Raw genomic sequence first — 14,451 nt, 5'->3', positions numbered from 1 at the left:
TTACATAAGGTGGAGGAAGCTAGGGTCAAGTTCAGCTAGAGAGGATTACATGCAGGCAAGGAAGGAGCTCAAAAATGGTCTGAGGAGAGCCAGGAGGGGGCACGAGAAAGGCTTGGCAGAAGGAATCCGGGAAAACACAAAGGCATTTTACACTTACGTGAGGAATAAGAGAATGGTCAAAGAAAGAGTAGGGCCGATCAGGGATAGCATAGGGAACTTGTGTGTGGAGCCTGAGGAGGTAGGGGAAGCCCTAAATGAGTTTTTTGCTTCTGTCTTTACGAAAGAAACAAACTTTGTAGTGAATGAAACCTTTGAAGAGCAGGTGTGCATGCTGGAATGGATAGAGATAGACGAAGCTGATGTGCTGAAAATTTTGTCAAACATTAAGATTGACAAGTCGCCAGGCCCGGATCAGATTTGTCCTCGGCTGCTTTGGGAAGCGAGAAATGCAATTGCTTCGCCACTTGCGAAGATCTTTGCATCCTCGCTCTCCACTGGAGTCGTACCTGAGGACTGGAGAGAGGCAAATGTAATTCCTCTCTTCAAGAAAGGAAATAGGGAAATCCCCGGCAATTATAGACCGGTAAGTCTCACGTTTGTCGTCTGCAAGGTGTTAGAAAGGATTCTGAGGGATAAGATTTATGACCATCTGGAAGAGCATGGCTTGATCAAATACAGTCAACACGGCTTTGTGAGGGGTAGGTCATGCCTTACAAACCTTATTGAGTTTTTGGAGGATGTGACTAGAAAAGTTGATGAGGGTCGAGCTGTGGATGTGGTGTATATGGCCTTCAGTAAGGCATTTGATAAGGTTCCCCATGGTAGGCTCATTCAGAAGGTCAGGAGGAATGGGATACAGGGGAACTTAGCTGCTTGGATACAGAATTGGCTGGCCAACAGAAGACAGCGAGTGGTAGTAGAAGGAAAATATTCTGCCTGGAAGTCAGTGGTGAGTGGAGTTCCACAGGGCTCTGTCCTTGGGCCTCTACTGTTTGTAATTTTTATTAATGACTTGGACGAGGGGATTGAAGGATGGGTCAGCAAGTTTGCAGACGACACAAAGGTCGGAGGTGTCGTTGACAGTGTAGAGGGCTGTTGTAGGCTGCAGCGGGACATTGACAGGATGCAGAGATGGGCTGAGAGGTGGCAGATGGAGTTCAACCTGGATAAATGCGAGGTGATGCATTTTGGAAGGTCGAATTTGAAAGCTGAGTACAGGATTAAGGATAGGATTCTTGGCAGTGTGGAGGAACAGAGGGATCTTGGTGTGCAGATACATAGATCCCTTAAAATGGCCACCCAAGTGGACAGGGTTGTTAAGAAAGCATATGGTGTTTTGGCTTTCATTAACAGGGGGATTGAGTTTAAGAGTCGTGAGATCTTGTTGCAGCTCTATAAAACTTTGGTTAGACCGCACTTGGAATACTGCGTCCAGTTCTGGGCGCCCTATTATAGGAAAGATGTGGATGCTTTGGAGAGGGTTCAGAGGAGGTTTACCAGGATGCTGCCTGGACTGGAGGGCTTATCTTATGAAGAGAGGTTGACTGAGCTTGGTCTCTTTTCATTGGAGAAAAGGAGGAGGAGAGGGGACCTAATTGAGGTATACAAGATAATGAGAGGCATAGATAGAGTTGATAGCCAGAGACTATTTCCCAGGGCAGAAATGGCTAGCACGAGGGGTCATAGTTTTAAGCTGTTTGGAGGAAAGTATAGAGGGGATGTCAGAGGCAGGTTCTTTACGCAGAGAGTTGTGGGAGCATGGAATGCGTTGCCAGCAGCAGTTGTGGAAGCAAGGTCATTGGGGTCATTTAAGAGACTGCTGGACATGTATATGGTCACAGAAATTTGAGGGTGCATACATGAGGATCAATGGTCGGCACAACATTGTGGGCTGAAGGGCCTGTTCTGTGCTGTACTGTTCTATGTTCTATGTTCTATGTTCTAATTCCACCTCAACTGTATGCCATTTTGCTGCACCTCCATTGGTTCTGTACTGCTGGCGTCCTACCTCTGTTACTACCTGTCTGGTTTGCATTCAAGGATCTGTAGACGTACATAATACAGTTCTTATCATTTGTACATCCTAGGATGCTATCATTCATACGTACTGGTTTTCCTTGTCAGTCCTCCCATCACCTCACACAACTGTCTTATAAAATGGTCCATTACAAAAGTTATTGCTCTGGCCTGAAATAAGAGATTCAGATTCAGATTCAGGTTCCTTTATATATAGAAACTATACAAATAAATAAATCTGAAATTAATTGCCGCGTCTAAATAACCATCTTGTAAAGACAAAATAGTCATGACACAAGCCAGTTTCTAATCTAAAAACCAAAAGAACTGTGGATGCTGTAAATCAGGAACAAAAAACAGAAGTTTCTGGAAAAGCTCAGCAGGTCTGGCAGCATCTGTGAAGGAGAAAACAGAGCTAACGTTTTGGGTCCAGTGTCTGATGCTGAGGGAAAGTCACTGGATCTGAAACGTTAGCTCAGTTTTCTCTTTCACAGATGCTGCCAGACCTGATGAGCTTTTCCAGCAACTTCTGTTTTTGTTCCAGTTCCTAATCTGAATTGTTACAGTAAAGGAACTGATTACCAATGTTCAGTGTTTGAGGTTATTACCAATATTGGACCAGAGCAGAACTTAGATGATTGATTTTTTAAACCAGTTTTTGAAATTTTATTAACTTCTTTATTCTTACCTTTAGAAGTTTTATAGATTAAAAAGTACTTCTCCAAAACACTCAAAAACAAATCTTCCAGGATTAGCAAGATTTCATTATGAAACTCACCTTCTTTGTCCAATTCATAACATCTGTGATATTCACTTCTCATTCATGATAAAAGAGAACAGAACGTATTTTCTTCAAGGATCTTTTAAAGCTGGTATTGTAAATTAGATATGCTAATGTGTCATTCTTTAGACAAAAGCATAACCTTCCTTTTTGGCCTTACAGATCCCAATCTTTTCATGAAGCGAATAAATCATTTAGACTGCCGCTGATTTAGATAACAGATGTCTGTAATTGAAACAAACTCATTAGGGATTTAGATTGAAGAAAATGATCAGTTCACCTCTTGTGGTGATGAATCAGCTTCCATACTTCTAGATGTAACACATCTGATCCGCTAGATGGGTTTCTGCAGGAGGTCTATTAATGATGGTAAAAGGATAAAAAGGGAGATTGGGCTTCTCTGAAATGCCTCAGGTTCCATACGCACACTGCCTTTCGCTTGAGGCAGAACCAGTGCAAGAATGAATGCTACCGTTTACATAGCTCTTTTTATTTCTGTGTTGTTTAATGTAGAACCTTCCATTTCATCTGTTGTGGGGCAGTTGGAAGACGACAAGGTGCCACAGAAAGACTTTAACCAAGAAATGTTGGCAAACAATGATCTACTAGAGCAACTGAGGTCTTCACGCCTGATCAAAATCTACCAGCTCCAGCAGCCAGACAAAGTAACCTCAGAGGTATGACTTATCACAGTAAATGCTCGCTTTAAATGTGTAACTTATTCTTTCATTATCAGAAGGAAAATGTATTCAATTAACTCTAAAATGTTTATATGTAAGTTGCTAAAATTTATTTGCTCCATCAGCATTAAGGGCCTTCAAGCAGACACCGAGAAGTTATTTGGAGAATGAGTAGCTCCCTCTCATTCTATAAGAGGGCTTAATGGGTTAGATAAGGGGAAAGGTTTCCACTGCCAGAGGGTTTTTTGATTCATTGTCGTATGTAACCAGTTCTCTTTTGCAAGTTCCTATTCAATCTGTTTCAACTACCCCTACAGGTAAAACATTCCAAGTCACAATTCGAAGCAGAATTTTTTTTCTCAACTCCTGCACTATACCTAATGGCAATTACCCTAAATCTGTGAACCCCTGGTTACGGATCTCCTGGAAACAATTTCTTATTATATATTGTATTAGCATCACAGTCCATTCGTTCACTAGCATAATTACTACTTCTTTCACTTTCTCTATTGCAAGGAAAAAAATCCCAGATTCTGCAGACTTGCCACATCCCTGAAATGCCTGCTATCTGCCTTTATAGTCCAGCCTCTAATAGTTTTCCCTTTGGTTTCAAATAGTCTTAAAAGTCAATGTCATTGATCGCGTAACTGTTCACTCAGTGTAATCTTCCGCTCGATGTTAAATTTTTGCCCTTATTATGATTCTTCGAAACAACCATGGGATGTTCTTAAAAACATCACTCTCGCCTTCTGTTTAGGACTTTGGTTTTAGGATGGACCCCAAAATTATTCGACCACCTTTTATGTCTGCTAGCCAGAGGTTATTCAAACGACCTCTCATCTCAAATGAGTCTATGAAAAAGCCACCGTACCACTCAGCTAAGAGGACAGATGCTTCTGAAAGCTCAAATCAACTGGAACAGCTTGAGATGTTAGAGGCACATCGAGCCACTAATGATGGAGAAAATGGGGCTGTGCTTCCTGTGGGCAGAAGAGATTTTGACAGTAAGTTTTTGGCATGCTGAAACAGCTGTTGAGTTGTGATATGTAGTTACTGAGTGGAAAAAAAAAGAGGCAAGTTCAGAGTGCTATTTATCGAGCAATCTGCATTGATTTTTAATTTTGATTCACATCAATTGGCTTCATTTTCTGAAACTTATGCGGTAGCCATCTGTGGCTGGTAGATAGATTATTTCACAGTTTTATCTCCTCTTGTGGTGACTGACTCCAGAATGTCACTTTTCCAGACAGCTCTAATTTGTCCAAAACTGTGAAGGGCCAGAACAGTTTACCCCATAGCAGTGTGTAGAGTAACTTACAAACACAAGCCACATCATTTTTATTATTGCCCTAGCACCCACCCAAGAAGCAGGGGGGAGGTCAAAACCTGGTGTTGAACTTGGGGATAGGAACAGGATTTTATTTGATTTGAATAATTACTGTCACATGTACCGAAGTGCAGTGAAAAGCATTGTCGTACATACTTTATGAGCAGATCGTACCAGACATGCACATCAGAATAACAGAACAGGGTGCAAGATTATAATCCTACAACTGCTGAGTAGGCCATTCAGCCCATCAACCCTGCCTTGTCATTCAACACAATAATGGCCAAACACTTCTTTTACACCCCTTGGGTACAGGACCTCAAACAAACGAGGCAGCAGTACTGAGGGAGTGCTGCACACTTGGAGGTGTCAGTTAGCAGATGAGAGATTAAATTCAAAGTCTGGCTGGTCTAGATATATTAAAGGGGGATTGGGACATGGCCCTTGTGGCTAAAGGTATCAGTATGTATGGACAGAAAACAGGAGTGGGATACTGAGATTACATGATCAGCTGTAAGCATAGTGGGTGGTGGTGCTCAAAGGGGCTGAATGGTCCAGTCTTTCACCTATTTTCTGTGTCTGTCCCAGGTCAAAACGAAACTGAGCGTTTATCTTCCTGGCAATTGTAAAATACAGATGTTGGGCTGGCTCCCACATATATCTGCGGAGCCAAGGGACCAAAATTCAAATTATATCTCCAAAATCAGAGCACACGAACAAGAGACCATTCAGCCCCTCAAGCCTGTCCTGTCATTCAATTTGATTACAAGTTGATCTGTATCTGGATGCCAACTACCCACTAAAATCTAGAAGGTTTTGTTTAGGAAACTTCATTTGATACTCCCAAACTCAACCACCCCTAACTAGGCTCAAGAGCTTTTTTTGGGAGGATTAAACAGAGTATTCCAGATTTCCACAACCCCTTATGGGGAAGGAGTGCTTCCTGACTGCAGCTCTAAATGAGCTGGCTTTCACTTTAGGATTAAGCCACCTTGCTTTGTTCTTTAATGTTTTCCAGGAAGGTGGTAAATTGATTCACCTGCCTACCCATAATCTAAGGTTAATGGGGGAAAAAGGGGTGTTAAGATGGGATTGAGAATCCAATACATGAACAGATCAGCCATGATCTTATTGAAGAGCAGAATGGCCTATTCCTGTTCCCAATTTAGATGTTGTACACTCTCCCAGACACCCCAAACAGAGAAAGAGTTTCTACTTATCAGTTCCTTCATCTTTTTAAAAGTAACCCACCAAATCACCCAAATAATCAACTTAACAGATAACCAGTTAACGAGCACTGTGCCAGGGGAAATGTAATAATAACAGACGTGAAAGGAAAAAAGAGACAGAGGGGATTAAATTAAAATGGTGTTAGAGGGGAACAAAATGCCAAACTCCAAGATGCCCATCACTATCTAATTGCCTCACAGGCACCAGATGCTCCTACCTGTGCCTGGGCACCCAGGCACAAACATATAAACTGAAGAGTCTTCAAATCCCTACAGTGTGGCAACAGGCCTTTTTTTCCCCCCCCTTATTCATTTACGGGATGAGGGCATCACCGACCAGGCAGCATTTATTGCCCATCCCTAGTTGCCCAGAATGCAGTTGAGTCAACCACATTGCTGTGGGTCTGGAGTCACGTGTAGGCTAGACCAGGTAAGGATGGCAGTTGCGTCCCCTAAAGGGCATGAGTGAATCAGATGGGTTTTTCTGACAATCAACATCAGTCATCAATAGATTCTTAATTCCAGATATTTATTGAATTCAAATCCCACCATGTGCCGTGGCAGGATTCAAACCCAGGTCTCCAGAATGTTGTCTAGGTCTCTGGATTAATAATACCACTAGGCCATTGCCTCCCCAACGAGTCCACACCAATCTATCCCTCTACCCTATCCCTGTAACCCTGCATTTTCCCATGGCTAATCCCACCTAGCCTGCACATCCCTGGACACTAGGAACAATTTCAGCATGGCCAATCCACCAAACCTGCACATCTTTGGATTGTGGGAGGAAACCAGTGTCCCTGGTAAAAAATTAATGCAGACATGGGGAGAACATGCAAACTCCACACAGACTATCACCTGAGGGTGGAATTGAACCCGGGTCCATGGCACTATGAGGCAGCAGTGCTAACCACTGAGCCACCGTGCCACACAAGAGGGACAGGCAGTGGGAAATCACTACCCCCTCCACAGCCCAATACCTAAATTTGTTGACCACTTTAACCAGGTCCAGGAGGAAGCTTAAAATCCATTGTCTCAACCACATTAGTTAGTTTATCCCTTCATTTAAATTCAAGGACATACAAATCCATTATTGTGGCGTTGTAACATTTTCCCTATAGACACAGTAATATTCAGAAACGTCTAACTGTATTGATGTTCAAGCCTTGGAGGTTTGCCAAGGTCGTCCCTCAGTGATTGACATCTTATCTGACTCAAATATTATCACACACCTCTGGAGGAGAGGCAACTTGAGCCTCGATCTCTTAGCTCAGCAATAAGGAAATTACCACAAGGGCTCTCTCCGACTCATTTATATTCATGCAGGTTACTTCAGATGATCAACATGCATATAAAATAAAATGAGTTAAAACCTTGCAGTTAGTTAATTTGTAAAAACTAAAAGAAAAAGAGGTAGTCCAAAAAAGGTACACAATAAGCTGCACCAGGGTCTCATTCTATTTTCCTTCCTAAATCTCACAGTTCTCCGCTGCATGCTTGGAAGAGTTTACCGACCCTGCTGGCAAAACTGACCAACTGTGCAAGAGCCTCAAGATCCTTGGTGAAACTTTAACATGTTGTTGTTATCTGACTCTTGTGACCGTGCATTCATAAGTGATTGAAACTGTGTACTTAGTCCTTTGTGTGATTTATTCTCCATGCTTTAGACAGTGAAAGCTTTAAGCTGAAATTGCTCATTACTGAACTAGTTAGTTAGTGTATTCAAAAAGAAATAAAAAGTTTTAGATTTTCTGCATTCATAATCATGAGAGTTGCCTGTGTATTATATTTTGAAAATAAATTCACACTAATTAAATGTGATCATGAATTTGACATTTGAAACACCTCATCTGATTTTGAAAGGAGAACAGAAATAAAATACTAAATCCTAAAGAAATTGGTGAGTTTTGATTGTCCAGGAATTAACTTATTTTTGGCCTTAGTTCGGATGGTCTTTGTGGTCTTCCCCATTTTTCCCTTCTGTGTGACAGGGGGACAACTACGTAATTCAGTTTCACAGCCTGTATCACCGTCCATTTCCACATATTTCCGCTTTGACACCTTCCGGCAGTCTTTTCGATTTCCCATTTCCTCTTTCCTGAAAATTGCTTCACATTCTTGTTCCCTTGAGGTTGCCGACTGCCCTGCGGATAGTGCCGACGTTTGACAGGATTCACCTTGAAGAGAACAAAGAAGAAGGGGGATCCTTAAAATTAGACCATGCCAGGCAAAGTCCAAACTTAAATTATAAATAAACTTACTCAATATGTCTCCAGTGCAGTTATGGATGAGCAATAAACGTTGGCCAAAATCAGTGACAGTCACATTCTATGACTTTAGCCATGCAAAATTCTCTGTACCTTAATGCAAAATTACTATTTTCAAAAGTTGCCAGTTGTTACTCCTTGAAAGCCATAATATATAGGAACAGAAGTAGGCCATTCGACCCAGAGTTGTTCTACCATTCAATGAGATGCTGGTTGATCTGATCATCCAAAGAATGAGGGGGGGAATCTTATAGAAGCCTAAAAAATTAGGAAGGGAGTAGATAAGATAGAAGCAGGGAGGTTGCTTCCAGGGGGCTTAGCCTGAAAATAAGGGGGAGCAGATTTAGGATTGTGTTGAGTAGGAACTGCTTCTCCCAAAGAGTAGTGAATCTGTGGAATTTCCTGCCCAATGAAGCAGTTGAGGCTGCCTTAAAAGCATTTAACAAAATAAAGATAGATAGATTTTTAAACAGTAACAGAATTAAAGGTAATGGTGAGCAGGCAGGTAAGTGGAGCTGAGTCCACACAAAGATCAGCCATAAATTTATTGAATGACAGAACAGACTTGATGGGCCAGATGGCCTCCTCCTGCTCCTATTTCTTATGTTCTTATCCTTAACTCCACTTTCCTGCCTTTTTCCCCTCACAAGTCTAAAAAATAATCTGTGTCTTGGATAGACTTAATGATCCAACCTTCTGCAGTGAAGAATGTCACAGGTTGTTTGTTATCTTGCTTAAGATCTGGAATTCCTAACTTAAAAACCTCCCTAATTCTCACTACTCCTTAAAAACACAGCTGTTTGCCCAAGTTTTTTGTCATCTGCCCTAATGTCGGCTTCTGTAGTTCAGGATCTTTTTCATTCTCCCTGATAACTCTCCGAAAGAACCTTAGGATCTTTGACCAAGCTAAGGGGCTGCATAAATATATATCGTCATTGTGTCCTTTGCTTCCTGACACTACCCCGCCCACCCTGGCTGGTGGAAACCATTTCTAAGCAGCCAATCAGACAGTTTGAGGTTGTGTATCATGACCTCATACAAAAGATCAAACCAGAGTTTAATACCACCTAACATCAGGCCTCAACTGGCTTTCCAACAACTGGTTCACTCTCCCATGTAATTATCACTTGGGGAGATCAGAGAATTTACAGTCAAAGATCAGGTCAATCAGCTTCAGGCAGTGTTTATACTTCAGTGCAGCCGCCTCTCACCTAACTTTGTTCTAATTGCCACAAGGCGAGTAAAATTTGAATTTAGTAGAATTCCAGAATAAAAAGCTACTCTAATGATGACCATCAATCATTAAACACCCATCTGATTCACTGAAACCCTTCTGGCAAGGAAATCTGGCCAATGTGTAACTCCAGAACCACAGCAATATGATTGACTCTTAACCATTATCTCAGCAATTAGGAACAAGTCATGAGTTTCTTTGTTCATTCACAGGATGAAGACGTTGCTGGCTACATAGCATTTATTGCCAATCCCTAACTACCCAGAAAGTGATTAAGAGTCCAAGACAATAAAGTCTAAAGCTGGATGAACACAGCAGGCCAAGCAGCATCTCAGGAGCACAAAAGCTGATGTTTCGGGCCTAGACCCTTCATCAGAAAGGGGGATGGGAGGTGCAGTTGTTTATTGCGAACCGAGCGGAGGTATTCTGCAAAGCGGTCCCCAAGCCTCCGCTTGGTTTCCCCAATGTAGAGGAAGCCACACCAGGTACAATGGATACAGTATACCACATTGGCAGATGTGCAGATGAACCTCTGCTTAATATGGAAAGTCATCTTGCGGCCTGGGATAGGGGCGAGGGAGCTGGTGTGGGAGCAAGTGTAGCACTTCCTGCGGTTGCAGGGGAAGGTGCCGGGTGTGGTGGGGTTGGAGGGCAGTGTGGAGCGAACAAGGGAGTCACGGAGAGTGGTCTCTCTGGAAAGCAGACAGGGGTGGGGATGGAAAAATGTCTTGGGTGGTGGGGTTGGATTGTAGATGGTGGAAGTGTTGGAGGATGATGCGTTGTATCCGGATGTTGGTGGGGTGGTGTGTGAGAACGAGGGGGATCCTCTTAGGGCGGTTGTGGCGGGGGCGGGGTGTGAGGGATGTGCTGCGGGAGACATGATCAAGGGCGTTTTCGACCACTGTGGGGGGAAGTTACGGTCCTTGAAGAACTTGGACATCTGGGATGTGCGGGAGTGGAATGCCTCATCGTGGGAGCAGATGCGGCGGAGGCGGAGGAATTGGGAATAGGGGATGGAATTTTTGCAGGAGTGTGGGTGGGAGGAGGTGTATTCTAGGTAGCTGTGGGAGTTGGTGGGCTTGAAATGGACATCAGTTACAAGCTGGTTGCCTGAGATGCAGACTGAGGGGTCCAGGAAGGTGAGGGATGTGTTGGAGATGGCCCAGGTGAACTGAAGGTTGGGGTGGAAGGGGTTGGTGAAGTGGATGAACTGTTCAAGCTCCTCTGGGGAGCAAGAGGCGGCGCCGATACAGTCATCAATGTAACGGAGGAAGAGGTGGGGTTTGGGGCCTGTGTAGGTGTGGAAGAGGGACTGTTCCACGTAACCTACAAAGAGGCAGGCATAGCTGGTGCCCATACGGGTGTCCATGGCCACCCCCTTTGTCTGTAGGATGTGGGAGGAATCAAAAGAGAAGTTGTTGAGGACGAGTTCGGCTAGGCAGATGAGGGTGTCAGTGAGGGGGAATGGTTGGGCCTGTGGAACAAGAAGCAGCGGAGGGCCTTGAGGCCACCTGCATGTGGAATACAGATGTATAGGGACTGGACGTCCATGGTGAAAATGAGGTGATTAAGAGTCACCCACATTGCTGTGGGTCTGGAGTCACATGCTGGCCTGGCTGCTCAAGGATGGCAACTTGGGATTTTCTGACAACGGCTTCATGGTCATCATTAGACTCTTAATTCCAGGAATTCAAATTCCACCACCTGCCATGGCAGGATTTGAACCCAGGTCCCCAGGGCATTATCTATGTCTCTGGATTAACAATCCAGTGATAGTGCCATTAGGCCATTGCTTCCCCTAAATGACTAAATAGAATAAAAAACCTCATTGATGTATTCTTCTAGCTCTTTCTCCTTGATATGTTTATCCAGCTTCCCCTTAAATAATCCATACTAACGTATCGAAACACAGGATCAGGAGCCCCTTAAGACTGCTCCGCCATTCAATACAATTGCAGCTGATCCAATTTCTTCCCATTCGTTCCTGTCCCTGATTGTCTTTGGCCTCCTTGCTGATCTAGAATCTGTCTGCTTTTTCCTTAAAAAAAGTATCCAAATATTCACCATGCTCTGTATGAAAAAACAATTCTCACTTCTGTTTTAAATCATGACCCATCTTATTTTGAAACAGTTCAAGGTTGTCCCAAAAGAGGAAATCTCTTGCGCGTCTCAGGACCTTTTTCTGTTGCAATTAAGTCAGCCTTTATTCTTCTAAACTCCAGTGGATACAAATGAACCTTCCCTCAGGTAACCTGACCATTCCGGTTGCTATTTATCTCGACCGCTCCTCATTCTCATCCACTTCGGTTCAAAGGTGTTCTGCTTTTTGGATTTAACAGCAGCAGATGCTGGACCACAGCAACATTAAACTACCAGCCCATGTTCTCCCAGAAACTGAAAAGAAAGGTACAACAAACACACAACATTCCCTTTTAAGCTAATTGTTGTATACAGCCAGTTTTGTTAAGCTTTGTGCAACACTTAGTCATCTGTGTTCACACACCAGGAAGGAGCGGAAGAGTCAAAAACTTTTGCATCCTTTTCTACTTTGTATCACAATCTGCATATTCACAATGGCACAGAAGGTTTCAGTTGTGAACTTTGTACAAGGTTTCTCCACAGACAGACAATTAACTAACAAGTTGCCCTGGACACACAAGTTGTGGTGAAGAGAAAGATAACTCTACAGGGTTTCTCAGAGGTAAGAATTTGCAACAGCACTATGACCATTGATGTAGGAGAATTAAAATGGAGTTACTGGCATCGCAACTGACAATAGCCAGTGATGAAAAGAAGAGGCTGACAAGCAAAGATTAATGGACGAAAAGTTTTCAACCTGGTCATTTTTACGCAAGAGATATATTTTTGGGGAAATTCTTTTACCTCCAATAGATTCTTCATCACAGAAGATCGTGAGAACGGGTCTCGGTTCAGATTGGATACAAGTGGAAGCCTGGCCAAGGCAGGGATTACTGGAATGTTTGATGTTTGGTGTAGAATCCTCTTTATATGTACAAGAGAACTGCGACTTGATCAAAGTATGCTTCACCTGAAATATTCAAATAAAATGCCATTGGTGGCACTGAGCGCATAATTGTCTCATGTTATGGACCAGACCAAACTCTTCAAAACATTAATAAACTGGCCTAGACCCCAACGTTTTTTCTTTAAAAGAAAAGGCAAGCGTAAGGTGTTGTGTTCTAGATGCAATTTGATTGCTCAAATGATCAGACTTTAAGCAAAACACACTATTTTTACACTATAGTTAAGGAATAACAACTCTATTGGAAACCTTAACAGAATAATAGATTATTCAACTAAACAGCAACTGTTCCAATATACTAACATCCTATAAACACACCATTGGCAAAGGCAAATTCAGTGAAATGGATTGTCCCAAATGCACATCAAGAGAAAACGGAGGGGGAGAACTCTAGCATTTTGCTGCTGCAGGGAGAGATGTATAGCAGCTTTCAAACCCCAAAGCTACTGAAAGTTAAACTAAAATCCTGATTCTGTGGGAGCTTGATCCCACAATTTCATGCTGCTTCTATTGTTCCAAACAATATTGGTTTTCTAAACAAAAAAAACCTCAAAACTAGCTACATTTGACTGTTCTGAGACTAACAGATTGGCTCAAAGTTTACAACATTTGCTTTCAAGCTAAACACAACAGAACAAATCCTTCTTAAAGGGCCATCTTGTAACACCTCCCGTGTTACAAGAAAGGACTGATCATCAACATACAAAGGTAGCTTCATTAATACATAACTGCCAGAAGCACTTTAGATTTACAAATGGGTGAAATAGGCTTCATAGAAACTAAACAGACAAGGTGGTGACAACAGTGCTCCCTCAGCGCTGACCTCTGACAGCACCATGCTCCCTCGAAACTGAACCATTAACCTAGTTGATGCATCCCAATCTCTTGGGCCTACAGTCTTCTGAAGCTGACAGACAAGTTGTGGAAAGCAAGGAGGAATAATATGCCACATTAAACGGACAGAAACAGCATTACTCGTGATACACAAGACCATCTTAGTTCTGGTGACAATGTTCTATTCACTTTGGATTGCAGACCAAAAATTCAATCAAGTGAAGACAAGTAGTGAAAGTACAGCAAGATCTGCCCAAGAACTGCTGGCAATGGCAAAGAAAAAATCTCTCCACACAATAAAACCACAAGAAAATAGGTATATCTCTAAGAAAAGACAGTCAACCTTAAGACTAATATCAGTGGTAGCGCACAGCAGGATTTTACAATTGAAAATAAATATCATTGTAATTAATACATTAAGCTAATATGGTCAAAGTTTAACAGTACCTTGGCTAGGTTTTCTTTCTGGATTTTTTTCTGAATGCGATGGCACAAGGGTTTTGGAGATAAGCCACTTGATGGAGTTGGAGACCTAGAACCAAGGTGATTTGAAAGGGTTAACTGCAGACAGGTTAGTGAGGTCGCACTCTGATCCTGCTGCACAGTTTGCTCAGCGTCTACCATTGAAGTGTCAATTATCAGCCGCAATGCAAAATAGGAGAAGCTAAAATGAGGTTTCTTCTCATTGCTAGTTCGGTTATGGTTGGCAGGGATTAGGGAGTGGGAAGTGGTTTGTTATAGTGCCAATAAACAGTAGTGTCAGGAGGCACAGTAAAACAGAACTGAGGTGCTTCAGGAAACATTAACATGAAGTCCAGAATATTGCTTTAAACCAAATGTTTGGTCGAAGGTAGGTCTCAAGAAGTTAATTAAAAAGGGAGAGGGAGAGACACTCATCTACTAGTTGCCCTTGATAAGGTGGTGGTGAGCTGTTTTCTTGAACCACTACTGTCCACATGCTGTAGACCCACAATTTTGACCCAGCGATTCCAAATGACTGGCAATGTATTTCCAAGTCAGGATAGTGAGGGGCTTGGAGA

At 42.7% G+C, this 14,451-nt stretch overlaps 2 protein-coding genes across 2 annotated transcripts in view; one reads left to right on the top strand and one right to left on the bottom strand.

The window, feature by feature from the left end:
* The first annotated feature begins 3,222 nt into the window (after positions 1–3,222).
* On the top strand, positions 3,223–7,904 carry pmch (pro-melanin-concentrating hormone). Its single transcript, XM_048548364.2, has 3 exons — positions 3,223–3,474; positions 4,235–4,481; positions 7,516–7,904. The coding sequence occupies exons 1-3, from the start codon at positions 3,259–3,261 to the stop codon at positions 7,563–7,565; spliced, it is 513 nt and encodes a 170-aa protein (XP_048404321.1). The 5' UTR covers positions 3,223–3,258; the 3' UTR covers positions 7,566–7,904.
* parpbp (PARP1 binding protein) overlaps positions 7,666–14,451 on the bottom strand; it is a 43,686-nt gene continuing 36,900 nt past the window's right edge. Inside the window, exons 9-11 of the mRNA XM_048548363.1 lie at positions 13,859–13,943; positions 12,418–12,583; positions 7,666–8,210 (exon numbers count right to left, since the gene is read on the bottom strand). Of these exons, the coding sequence (XP_048404320.1) occupies positions 7,915–8,210; positions 12,418–12,583; positions 13,859–13,943 (547 nt within the window). The 3' untranslated portion in view covers positions 7,666–7,914. The remainder of the gene's footprint in view (positions 8,211–12,417; positions 12,584–13,858; positions 13,944–14,451) is intronic.

The sequence above is a fragment of the Stegostoma tigrinum genome, chromosome 18 (assembly GCF_030684315.1).
Source record: "Stegostoma tigrinum isolate sSteTig4 chromosome 18, sSteTig4.hap1, whole genome shotgun sequence".
Taxonomy (NCBI): Eukaryota; Metazoa; Chordata; class Chondrichthyes; order Orectolobiformes; family Stegostomatidae; genus Stegostoma; species Stegostoma tigrinum.
This window is presented reverse-complemented; position numbering and strand designations above follow the sequence as displayed.